General features: G+C 52.7%; 1 protein-coding gene across 1 annotated transcript in view; it reads left to right on the top strand.

The window, feature by feature from the left end:
* Positions 1–12,897, top strand: part of ATAT1 (alpha tubulin acetyltransferase 1) — a 182,460-nt gene that overhangs the window by 33,128 nt on the left and 136,435 nt on the right. The window contains exon 3 of the mRNA XM_078641706.1: positions 12,525–12,616. Coding sequence (XP_078497832.1) covers positions 12,525–12,616 — 92 coding nt within the window. The remainder of the gene's footprint in view (positions 1–12,524; positions 12,617–12,897) is intronic.

Raw genomic sequence — 12,897 nt, 5'->3', positions numbered from 1 at the left:
TTCACTGGTGGTTGTTTGGGCGGGTTTGTCGCGATTGGATGTATGGTTATTCATGAAGCTATAGGGATTTCTGTCTTGAGATAGTACATTCTGTGGGAAATAGAGTTTGCAAGAGATTTCGCGCGTGTGGTGTTAAGTTTAAAAGACAAAACTGTGTATTTCTATTGAAGTGATGTTATTGCGTGCACGCCCTGTCTCCCTTAGGCCCCGCTCGCCCATCGCCTGTTTCTCGTCATGCGGGCGTTGTGTCCTTGCCTCATGCTCGAGACCCACTTCTCTCAGAGGCTTCCGTCGTGTCTCACCACCGCAGCTAGCGGCTTCCGTACAGCGTTTGTCCATTTGGGTGTTTTCAGTTAGCGCTAGCCTGCTGCTTTGATGGCTTTGGTATGCTTAGAGACATTGCACACCGACAAGAGCAACGCAAAGGCAGCTCACACGGTGTGTCGGCCGTGACCCCGAGCAGGCTGCAAGCCACTCTCAGCCCTGCCAAGTATCACACATTTGCGTGCGCTGGTCCGCATCGCCACACTTAGATGTCAGGTCACGCATTTGTAGCACCTCCTTGACACCACCGCGGGTCACGGTGCAGAGGAAGAGCCAAGCAGGACCGAAATTGCCGCCCTGGGCAAACACTTCTGATGAGCATGCAGTGGACCACCTGCTGCTCTGGCAGAGCTTCTTGAATAGTCTCAAGTGTGCTACGTCTATATGGTAGGTCAAGAGTGTCATGCCGAACCGGTGGCTCATTGCAGCCACCAATGAGCTTTCATTAGAGCACAGCTACTGCGGGCCGGCCTGGGGCATGGCAATCATGTGACATAGTGAGGTCACATGATTGCAACAAACAATGTACCCATAACTCTCCGAGTGTGTGACAGGGCAAGCAGCAGTTATGTTATTTTTTTGTTTGACGCTGCCCTCCACAATAATTATTTAGGTGCCTCTTCCATAATGCGCGCCGGCGTTCAACTGGACAGTGAGAATAGGTTGTTGAGTTATGGCAGAGGCAGCTGAAGTTATGTGCAAGCCACTGTGTGACCGCTCGCACCACCACAGGCTTGCCTCGGCCTCTCTGATCCTCACCCGACTCAACCAGTGTTGGCGGCAGCTGACTCAGTTGTGAGTCTGCTGCTGCCCAGTAGCAGAGATAGGTGCTGCTCGCCACTTTTGGTCCGCTGCCTGCTCTGTGCAGTGTGCGGAGTGGTGCAATCATGATCCCATGGTGGACAAGGGATCAACCAACTCAGGTCCGACCGAAGCCGTGCTGCCTGCACTGCAGCTGTGAGAGCATGTACCAGCCCGGGGGAAGGCGCCTGTTGCTGTCTTCGTTCATCACCTACCTCAAATCCAAGTAAGTGAATTTATAAACTGTGAACTCATAAAATTGTGCTCTTAAATAAAAGTGATGTCCCTATGCTCATTTTATTGGCCAGATTTATAGCGGCCGAGCAGTCAAGAAAGCGATTAGGTAAACCTTGTTATTTTACGTTTGTCAGAGCAAAACAAGAAATTAAAGAACACCTTCTGAACATTTCGGTAGTGAAATCTGCACCGTGGCTACAATCCGTTCGCCAGCGAGCGATGATATGTGCTTGCAAGTGAGGAGACCAAATCTGGAAAACAGATCCGCCTCTTTCTCTTTTTATCCCCCACTATTGCAGTCATTATTTAATCTCTGTACTCGAGATGAGCAGGTGCCAAGCACACTGCGCCGGTTTTTTCAATAGATAATCTGGCCGTATTACAATAACTGACCGCTAAAATTCATAGAAACATTCTTTTGTTTGCAGTGGCACGGCGCGCACTGTCAATGAGTGGTGCAGATCTTAGTCCTCGTTTTGTTTAACAGTATGATCAGCTTAGAAGAGAACTAAGGCGCTTCAGTTTCTGGTGCTTTCCGGCAGTTTAAACATCTTCTTAGAATGTCTTGATGCTCAAATGGGTGTAACAGCTGATATTTATATGTTTTCCTGGTTTTCATTGCTTGATTTTGGTTGCGAGAAAGTGTCACTCATAGTTGTTGAAATGTCACACACAGTTACACTGAATTTATAAAAATGTCACACATGGCAATCTGAAACCTTGGCAGCTATGCACTTTTCACTGGGGAAGGAAGGATTAGGTCCTCGCGCAACTTTTGCCCTAGTGTTGGAGTGCGACGCGGTTACCCACAGACCAACAGTTTAGCGCTTGATTTCGTTCTTTGAGGCACTTTGCTACTGTCTGCATTTGATCATTTTGAATTTCCTTTAACGTAATGTTTCAAAAAATTTCTCTTAAGTTTAATTACGCAACCCCCTGCAGATTACACACGCCAAGGGCTTAAATCACAAGTCAGTTACGTGAAATAATGGATTATGTATTTACTCTATTTTCTTTGGATTTTTTCAGTTTTTTCGCGCTGACATTTATGTTGTATTTATTCTAACCCCCCCACCTTGTAACATATTCTTGTTATTTTTATGTCTTTTCATTCCCTTTTACGATTTCTCTTCAGCCCCCTCATGCTCCATTTTTTTTTTTTTTTTTTTTTAAAACCTTTACTGGACAATGAAAGCTCACAAATACGGGCCTACAACCCCACGGGCTGGCCACCACATAATGTTAAAAGTTGCACACGAGAATAAGATCTGCACAGGATATGACATCAGGAGCACAAGTGAAGCAATAAAAGCCATCGAGCGTTCAGCAAGAACAGGATAATAAAGGTTAATTTTCTAATGCGGGGCGGGGAACAAAAGAATAACGGGCCGTATAGGAGACCACAAGGGAGGGACCGCGGCAAGCCGCCATTTTATGAACACAGCGTGATAAAATAAAGCCATACAATCAATTCTAGCAAAGGATATAAACAGAATCAGACCATAAAGAAGCGACAGTGGCATCAATCAACCGCGCACACTCATCACCGCCCCTACCCGAACGGAGAAGACGTGGTCAATAAAGCCCCATTACAAAAGACAATACAATACGCACCCCAACGGAAGGAAGGGAACCCCATAAAGGAGGAAGGGGAAGAGGGAGAAAGAGACGACAAAAGGGACTCCCGCCAGACCATGCACCCCCAGGGGACAAACAGGACAATAAAAACCGGCATGCGACGTACCAAAAATACGATACCAAAATAAGCAGCGAGCCACAATCAGACACACACTGGAAGGAAGACGCCACAGAAAACCCCCCGGCGGAGACATGAGGAGACAGAGTCCCGAAAAAGTGAAAACACAAGAGCCATAGAACAAAAAAGGGGGAAATAAGGGGGGAAAAAGACCCCCCGATACAGACAGACCCCCCCCCACCCACCCCTAAGCCCACCCTGCACCCCTGCAGAAGGCTACGGCCTACCCCCCCGCAGCGTGCCTGTCGCCCTAATTAGAACCCGAAATATAGTGGAGCAAAGAAAAGTCGGAATTAGAAGACAAAAAGGGAAAGAAAGGAAAAGGAGGAAGGGATTGGAGACACACATACACACGGGGGAGGGCCGGGAGACAGGAATAAACGCACCCATCCACCCGCCTGAGTTGAAGGTCCAAGTCCTCGGGAAGCCAAAGATTATCAGGCTACAGTCCAGGAGCACGAACCAGTCACACAGAACCATACCAGGACATAAAGATCATCCAAACAGTGCACTAACTACCGCATATAAAGGCCAGTGTTTATCAGCCCTGTCCCTTTTTATCCAAAGCGGAAACGGTCCGATCCAGCGAGGACCCTGCCACAAAGAACAGAAGGCAGACAGCAGGAGAATCCAACGGCAGTCCAAAAAAGTCACAAGAAGGGAAGCACGGAAGACCCAGGAAAGTCTCAGAATGAAGCAAACGATGCAGGCACAGTTCCAAGGATATATCCAAAGAAACCGATCCATCCGGGCCAGCACAGGAGACATCACCGGGCAGTGGCGACAGAAAGGGACCAGGGGAATCATGAAGGTCAGGCAAAGCAAAATCCAGCTCCCGGGCCAGGGGCAAAGGAGGCAGCACAGAAGGAGTAGGTGCCATCAGGTTCCGCACATCCGGAGTTGTAGCCGGGGCCGAGTCCGCCAGGAGAATTCCAGCCACACCCCGCGACATCAAAGCCTCATCTGGCCGTGGGGGCCCGGGAGGCCCGCAGTGAGGAACCATCTCCAAAGCTATGACAGGCGTGGCCACCAAGATTCGCCAGGAGATCAGGATGTCTGGGATCCCCTTAAGTGTAGGAAAACCTTCACAGTATCCGGCACCCGAGCCTTTGCGGCGGGCCCCCAGCGCTCGTCCAGGCCCGGCCAAAACAATTGGGGTCGGCCGCCATCTTGAGAGCCCGAATAGGCCGCGCGGCCAACAACCTCCGCCGGGGCGGCAGCCAGGCAAATGAAGTCCCGCCGACAGGCAGTAGAGCACCCCGGGCAGGAAGGGGGGCCACCAGAAGAAGGGGATTCGCCGGCCCCCCAATGTCGCCGGTCCCGTTCTCCGAGTCCGGGCGGCAAAAACAAAATGGCCGGACCGGGGAACAAAGGGGGAGCAAGCCGGAGATACGAGGAACCCCGACAATGAAAGGCAGCGCCACCAGCCAAGGCCGCCGCCACACGGGAGTCTCCCAAAAAAGGACCTCCGGCTCACACGAACAGCGGCCCTCCGATCACCTCCAGCGCGCCCCGAAGGGCAAGCCCGCAGGCTCCATCCGGCCCAGGAGCCGGGAAGAAGATCCAGGCCAGTCCGCCCTCGAGTCCCCGGAACGATCGGGGGCACTGCACCGGATCCACAGCAGCCAGGACAACCGGAACAAGAGGTAAGTGCCTGCAGGGCGTCGTAGTATTACCACACAGCAAGGAGGGCTTCCCGGGGCAGGATAAATGCAGGATAAATGTGAAAAACACAGGCGGGCGAACGGAGCCGAGCTAAAGCGCGGCCATCCCGGTCGCGAGCTAGGCTCCTCCCCCTCATGCTCCATTTTTATTTCTCTTTCCTTCTTTCTGCCGTGCTGTCCCCTCCCTTCTTCTCCCTCTAACACCTCATATTTCTCTATTTTCTCTCCTCCTCTCAACATTCTGCCTTCCACTCACTTCTGTTGTTCTCTGTCTCTCTTACTAACGTCCCTTTACACCCATTTACATGCTACCCTCTCTCCTTCGTTCGCCGTGTCATTGCATTTTCTTCTTTATCCCTTCGTCTCATTCTATCTATCGCCCTCACTCTATCTATCTATCGCCCTCACTCTATCTATCTATCGCACTCCCTCACTCTATCGCCCTCCCTCACTCTATCTATCGCCCTCCCTCTATCTATTTATCGCCCTCCATCTATCTATCGCCCGCCCTCTATCTATCGCCCGCCCTCTATCTATCTATCCCCCACCCTCTATCTATCGCCCGCCATCTATCTATCGCCAGCCCTCTATCTATCTATCACCCGCCCACTATCTATCTATCGTCCTCCCTCTATCAATCGCCCTCCCTCTATCGATCGCCCTACCTCTATCGATCGCCCTCCCTCTATCGATCGCCCTCCCTCTATCTATCGCCCTCCCTCTATCTATCGCCCTCCCTCTATCTATCGCCCTCCCTCTATCTATCTATCGCCCTCCCTCTATCTTTCTATCGCCCTCCCTCTATCTATCTTATCGCCCTCCCTCTATCGATCGCCCTCCCTCTAGCTATCGCCCTCCCTCTATCTATCGCCCTCCCTCTATCTATCGCCCTCCCTCCCTCTATCTATCGCCCTCCCTCTATCTATCGCCCTCCCTCCCTCTATCTATCGCCCTCCCTCTATCTATCTATCGCCCTCCCTCTATCTTTCTATCGCCCTCCCTCTATCTATCTTATCGCCCTCCCTCTATCGATCGCCCTCCCTCTATCGATCGCCCTCCTTCTATCTATCGCCCTCCCTCTATCGCCCTCCCTCTATCTATCGCCCTCCCTCTATCGATCGCCCTCACTCTATCTATCGCCCTCCCTCTATCTATCGCCCTCCCTCTATCTATCTTATCGCCCTCCCTCTATCGATCGCCCTCCCTCTATCTTATCGCCCTCCCTCTATCGATCGCCCTCCCTCTATCGATCGCCCTCCCTCTATCTATCGCCCTCACTCTATCTATCTATCGCCCTCCCTCTATCTATCTATCGCCCTCCCTCTATCTTTCTATCGCCCTCCCTCTATCTATCTTATCGCCCTCCCTCTATCGATCGCCCTCCCTCTATCGATCGCCCTCCCTCTATCTATCGCCCTCCCTCTATCGCCCTCCCTCTATCTATCGCCCTCCCTCTATCGATCGCCCTCACTCTATCTATCGCCCTCCCTCTATCTATCGCCCTCCCTCTATCTATCTTATCGCCCTCCCTCTATCGATCGCCCTCCCTCTATCGATTGCCCTCCCTCTATCTATCTATCGCCCTCCCTCTATCTATCTATCGCCCTCCCTCTATCTATCTATCTATCGCCCGCCCTCTATCTATCTATCACCTGCCATCTATCTATCTATGGCCCGCCCTCTATCTATATATCGCCCGCCCTCTATCTATGTATCGCCCGCCCTCTATCTATATATCGCCTGCCCTCTATCTATATATCGCCCTCCCTCTATCTATCTATCGCCCGCCCTCTATCTATCTATCACCTGCCATCTATCTATCTATGGCCTGCCCTCTATCTATATATCGCCCGCCCTCTATCTATGTATCGCCCGCCCTCTATCTATATATCGCCTGCCCTCTATCTATATATCGCCCGCCCTCTATCTATGTATCGCCCGCCCTCTATCTATATATCGCCTGCCCTCTATCTATATATCGCCCGCCCTCTATCTATCGCCCTCCCTCTATCTATCGCCCTCACTCTATCTATCGCCCTCACTCTATCTATCGCCCTCCCTCTATCTATCGCCCTCACTCTATATGTCGCCCTCACTCTATATATCGCCCTCACTCTATATATCGCCCTCACTCTATATATCGTCCTCACTCTATTTATCGCCCTCACTCTATCTATCGCCCTCACTCTATCTATTGCCCTCACTCTATCGCCCTCACTCTATCTATCGCCCTCACTCTATCTATCGCCATCGCCCTCCCTCCCTCTATCTATCTATCGCCCTCCCTCTGTCTATTTATCGCCCTCCCTCTATCTATTTATCACCCTCCCTCTATCCATTTATCGCCCTCCCTCTATCTATTTATCAATCAATCAATCAATCAGAACATTTGTATAGCGCACTACTCACCCGGAGGGTCTCAAGGCGCTGGGGGGGGGGGGGACCGCTACTGCTCGAACAGCCAGGTCTTGAGCTGCTTCCTGAAGGCGAGGTGGTCCTGGGTCAGGCGGAGGTGGGTCGGAAGGGAGTTCCATGTCTTGGCGGCCAGGTAGGAGAAGGCCCTTCCTCCTGTGGTGGCTCTTCGGATGCGGGGGACGGCGGCGAGGGCGTGGCTGGTCGATCGAAGCTGGCGCGTGGGAGCGTAGAAGTTGAGGCGGCTGTTGAGGTATCCTGGTCCTTGGTTGTGTAGGGCTTTGTGTGCGTGGGTGAGGAGCCGGAAGGTGATTCTCTTGTTGACCGGGAGCCAGTGCAGGTCTCTCAGGTGTCCGGAGATGTGGCTGCGGCGGGGGAAGTCCAGGATGAGTCGTGCTGAGGTGTTCTGGATCCGCTGAAGTCTCTTCTGGAGTTTGGCGGTGGTACCGGCGTAGAGGGAGTTGCCGTAGTCCAGACGGCTGGTGACGAGGGCCTGGGTGACCGTCTTCCTGGTCTCGGTGGGGATCCATCGGAAGATCTTGCGTAGCATTCGCAGGATGTTGAAGCACGAGGAGGAGACGGCGTTGACTTGTCTGGTCATGGAGAGGGAGGAGTCCAGGATGAAGCCCAGGTTGCGTGCGTGGTCAGTTGGTTTGGGTGCGCTGCCCAGGGCGGGGGGCCACCAGGAGTCGTCCCAGGCGGAGGGTGAGGATCCCAGGATGAGGACTTCCGTCTTGTCCGAGTTCAGTTTCAGGCGGCTGTTCGACATCCATTTGGCTACGTCTGTCATCCCTTCGTGCAGGTTGGCTCTGGCGGTGGCGGGGTCGTTGGTGAGGGAGAGGATCAGCTGGGTGTCGTCTGCGTAGGAGATGATGTTCAGGTTGTGCTGGCGTGCGATGGCTGCGAGGGGGCTCATGTAGACGTTGAAGAGAGTTGGGCTGAGCGAGGAGCCTTGAGGAACGCCGCAGATGACTTCGGTGGCCTCCGATCTGAACGGGGGGAGGCGGACTCTCTGAGTCCTTCCGGCGAGGAAGGAGGTGATCCACTCCAGTGCCTTCTCCTGGATTCCGACGTTGCTGAGGCGCTGTACTAGGGTGCGGTGGCAGACAGTGTCGAAGGCCGCGGAGAGGTCCAGGAGGATGAGGGCCGCTGTTTCTCCGTTGTCGAGCAGGGCTCGGATGTCATCTGTAGCTGCGATCAGGGCGGTCTCGGTGCTGTGGTTGGCCCGGAAGCCAGACTGCGAGAGGTCGAGGGAGCCGTTCGTCTCGAGGAAGGCGGCCAGTTGCTTGTTGACGGTCTTCTCGATGACTTTGGCCGGAAACGGGAGCAGCGAGATGGGGCGGTAGTTCTTGAGGTCGGTAGGGTCTGCTGATGGTTTCTTGAGTAGAGCGCTGAGTTCGGCGTGCTTCCAGCTCTCCGGGAAGGTGGCGATGTCGAAGGAGGTGTTGATGATGTCCCGCAGGTGGGGTGCGATGACAGCGTCGGCCTTGTTGAAGACGTGGTGAGGGCAGGGGTCGGTCGGAGATCCGGAGTGGATGGAGTTCATCGTGCGGATGGTGTCTTCGGTGCTGATCGGGGTCCAGGCGCGGAGGGTGGTGGTGGGGGGCGGTGGTTCGGTCGTGGCGTGCGTTGGTTGAGTGCTGAAGCTGTTGTGTATGTCCGCGATCTTGTTGTGGAAGTAGGAGGCGAGGGAGTTGCAGAGGTCTTGCGAAGGGGTGATGTCGTTGTTTCCGGCGTTGGGGTTGGAGAGCTCTTTCACGATGTTGAAGAGTTCCTTGCTGTTGTGTGCGTTGTTGTCCAGTCGTTCCTTGAATGCGGTTTTCTTGGTGGCGCGGATCAGCTGGTGGTGTTTTCGGGTGGCGAGCTTGAGGGCAGTCATGTTGTCCGGTGTTGGGTCTCTGCGCCAGGTTTTCTCGAGTGCTCTGCAGTTCTTCTTGGAGCTCTTGAGTTCGTCGTTAAACCATGGGGCTTTCTTGCTGCCGGGTCTGCTCGGCTGGGTCTTCAGAGGGGCGAGGTCGTCTGCGCAGTCGCTGATCCATTTCGTGAGGTTGGTGGCCGCTTGGCTGGGGTTCGTTGTGCTGGTGGGAGGGTTCTTGCTCAGGGAAGTAGTGAGCTGGTCTGCAGTGATCTTGTTCCAGCTTCTGCGGGGAGCCTGTTGCTGGTGATGGTGGAGCGTGGTCCTTCTGTAGCTGAAGTGGACGCAGCTGTGGTCCGTCCATTGGAGTCCCGTGGCGTGGCTGAAGGCGATGTCCTTGCTGGAAGAGAAGATCGGGTCGAGTGTGTGTCCGGCGTAGTGGGTGGGGGTGGTCACCAGTTGCTTGAGTCCGAGGTTGGCGAGGTTGTCCAGCAGGGTGGTGGTGTTGCGGTCGTTGTTGTTCTCCAGGTGGAAGTTGAGGTCTCCGAGGAGGATGTAGTCGGCTGAGGGGAGGGCGAGCGGGCTGACGAAGTCGGCGATGTCCTCGCTGAATTGTGTGCGTGGTCCCGGGGGTCTGTAGATGAGGATGCCTCTGAGGGTGGTCTTGGGGTTGACGTGGATCTGGAAGTGCAGGTGTTCGGCGGGTGCGAGGTTGTCGTCGGTGTCGGTCGTGATGCGGATGGTGTTCCTGTGGATGATGGCGATGCCTCCTCCTGTCTGGTTGACGCGGTCCCTCCGGATGATCTTGTAGCCGTCCGGGATGGCGATGGCGATGTCGGGCGCTGAGGAGGCGTTCATCCAAGTTTCCGTGAGGAAGGCGACGTCTGGGTCTGTGGTGTCGAGCAGGTTCCAAAGCTCGACGGCGTGTCTGTGGACGGAGCGGGTGTTGAGCAGGATGCACTTCAGGTGGGTGCTGCTGGAGTTCGGCTTGGTGGGTGCTGGTGTAGCGTGGGTCCGGTCGCAGGTGAACTTGCAGGAGTGGCAGCTGAAGGGTCCGTGGGTGCGTCTCGGTGTGGCTCGGTAGCATCCCGGGGTTCGGCCGGTGTTGAGAGCGTTGAGTTCAGTGGAGTCGTAGGTTCGTCTAGTCGGCTTCCGGCGGTGGGGGCCAGGGGTCCTGGCGCTGGGCGCGGTCCAGGCGCGGACGGGCGTAGACGGGCTTACCTTTGGCGCACCTTCGGCGCTCATTCGGTGCTCCCGCTGCGCGCGTCCGCTGCGCGGTCGCTCTGGGGGCGTCATAAGAAGGGGGACGTGAGGGCGGGTCAGCTGGGCGGCGGGAGCGGCTCGTCCAATGGGCCGGTGGTGGGCGGGGCCTGGGCGAGCAGCGGCGGGAACGGGCGAGCGGCCGGCTCTGCAGTGGCTGGGCCGCTCGTGGGACCAGGGGGGCGTCTGCTGCGGCGGGAAATGCGGCTAGGCAGGCTGGCAAGGCTGGCAAGGCAGGCTGGAGCAGGAGGCGGCAGGAGGAGCAAGGGGGTGACCCGGCCTGGTGAGAGGCGCAGCGGTCACCCTCCCTCTATCTCTCTATTGCCTTCCCTCTATCTATCTGTCGCCCTCCCTCTATCTATCTATCGCTCGCCCTCTATCTATCTATCGCCCGCCCTCTATCTATCTATCGCCCGCCCTCTATCTATCTATCGCCCTCACTCTATCTATCGCCCTCACTCTATCTATCGCCATCGCCCTCCCTCTATCGCCCTCCCTCTATCTATCGCCCTCCCTCTATCTATCGCCCTCACTCTATCTATCGCCCTCACTCTATCGCCCTCACTCTATCGCCCTCCTTCTATCTATCGCCCTCCCTCTATCTATCTATCCCCCTTCCTCTATCTCTCTCACTCACTCACGCACTCTATCTATCTATCCATCGCACTCACTCACTCTATCTATCTATCCATCGCATCGCACTCACTCTATTTATCTATCGCACCACCACAGATTCACTCAGGGGCACCACAACATCACTATGCGCTACCACAGGATCACTGAATGCCACAGCATCACACAGCGCCACCACAGCATCAATTTGCGTAACCATTCAACAACAACTGCTTCAAATGTGTTCTCTCAATGTTTCAAGCTTTATTACAGATGTCACAAAAAGATGTTAATATTTCACTTCTGTTCTTGGATTTTGCTCACAATAAAATACACTGAACATAATCTTCACAAAAGTAATTTACAAAAGTTTAAGCTAATGCCATTATAAATTACAATAACTTTTATTTAAGTATTCATTATTAAAAATAATAAAAGCCATTGTTATTTGTAATATCAATACATCTAAGTCACGTAAATACAAAACATGTTGCATTACAAATGCTATAGGTGTCACATTTGCAAAAGTTAAAAGTATTGGCATTGTAAATGACAAAGCTATTAATTTCGCTATTTTCAAAACCAACACATAAATAAAAAATTGGTCATTTACAAGACCAATAGTTATAACTTTCCTAATACGAGACCTATTGCATTGCAAATGCTTGTTCAAAATGAGTGCACATACAAAGTAATTGATATATATACAAACCGGCACCTTTTTCTGTGCATTCCTTTGAAGCAGAATGTGTTTTTGTTTTAAACAGAAGGGGCCTAATCAAGGTGCCTTGAGTAACAAATGCTAACGATATTGATCATGAGTCAAGTTTCCTCTTCCTTCGCATTCCAAACAGATGTCTACCCCCATCCGACTGGAGCTCATGAAAACATAACATTCTTTTGCATGGTCACCTTCAGGGCTCTAGAACTGCTAGTTCCTACACACCAGTTCTCATTCATTGTAAATATTAGCTGAACATAACTGTGAGGATCATACTTTATGGAAGCATGCCTGAATATAACTTTAACTTTCACATATTGCTTTGAAAATGTGCTAAACTTTATTCATCATTTTCAACTCTGTGCTCTAAACTCTTTGCTTCCTGCTGATCAGCTTTAAAAGGCCAGCTCCCTACCAATGGATTAGCCTGAGACTCAGTGGCCGCTTTTACTTTGCATTGAATACATTTGTAATCTGGGCCTTGATAGGTTGTTTGTCTTTTACCCTCCAACCTGAAGAGTAGGGTCTTTCAACCAAGAACAAATCTCAATACAGCCATCCACGAAATGTAGACGTTGATCTCTTGACAGACAGGGCTCCTTGTGGGACATATTCCTTAGACTCGAAAATGACTTCATCCAATTCAGGGGGGCCCTAAACAGCCACCTCTTCAACCTGATGTGGTGAGACTAGCCCCGCTACTTTAATACTAAATGAAGGAATCATCCACCTGTTACTTGATCCTTTATCCTGTTAGACACCTGCAACCAGCATTGGGGGCTGTACCCCTACGCCCCACACCCCAACCTTTAAAGAATGTGCCCTTTTCTGCGGCGTTTGGTTTTTACTCGTATTTTCTAACACTTTCCCTCTTGTTTGCAGGCTCAGCATTTGCCGGCTCCGATCACCAGCACAGCCAAGATGCAATCAAGCAAGCATCATCTCTACATCCTCAAGGACTGCACCCCTCAAAAGTAAGAACCCCACAATCAAGTGTCCTCCTTCATATTCTCGATCCTGCAATCCACTCCCTGGCCTATAAGAATTGCTTCTTCACCCTTTTCATTAATGGGGAAGTTCCTGGTTTTTCCTCTTGTAATTTTTGCATGAGTCCCCCCTTAATGTCACCTGGTTCCCCTTTGTAAAAAATGTTACCCCTTCCTTTAATGACCTGAAGGAAAGTTTTGTTCCTTCCCTCCATGCATCTTGCACGGCTAGTCGCCTTCCCTCTTGCTTTGCCTCCCTATCTCAGTGG

The sequence above is a fragment of the Lissotriton helveticus genome, chromosome 5_1, assembly GCF_964261635.1.
Source record: "Lissotriton helveticus chromosome 5_1, aLisHel1.1, whole genome shotgun sequence".
In the NCBI taxonomy this organism is placed as follows: domain Eukaryota; kingdom Metazoa; phylum Chordata; class Amphibia; order Caudata; family Salamandridae; genus Lissotriton; species Lissotriton helveticus.
This window is presented reverse-complemented; position numbering and strand designations above follow the sequence as displayed.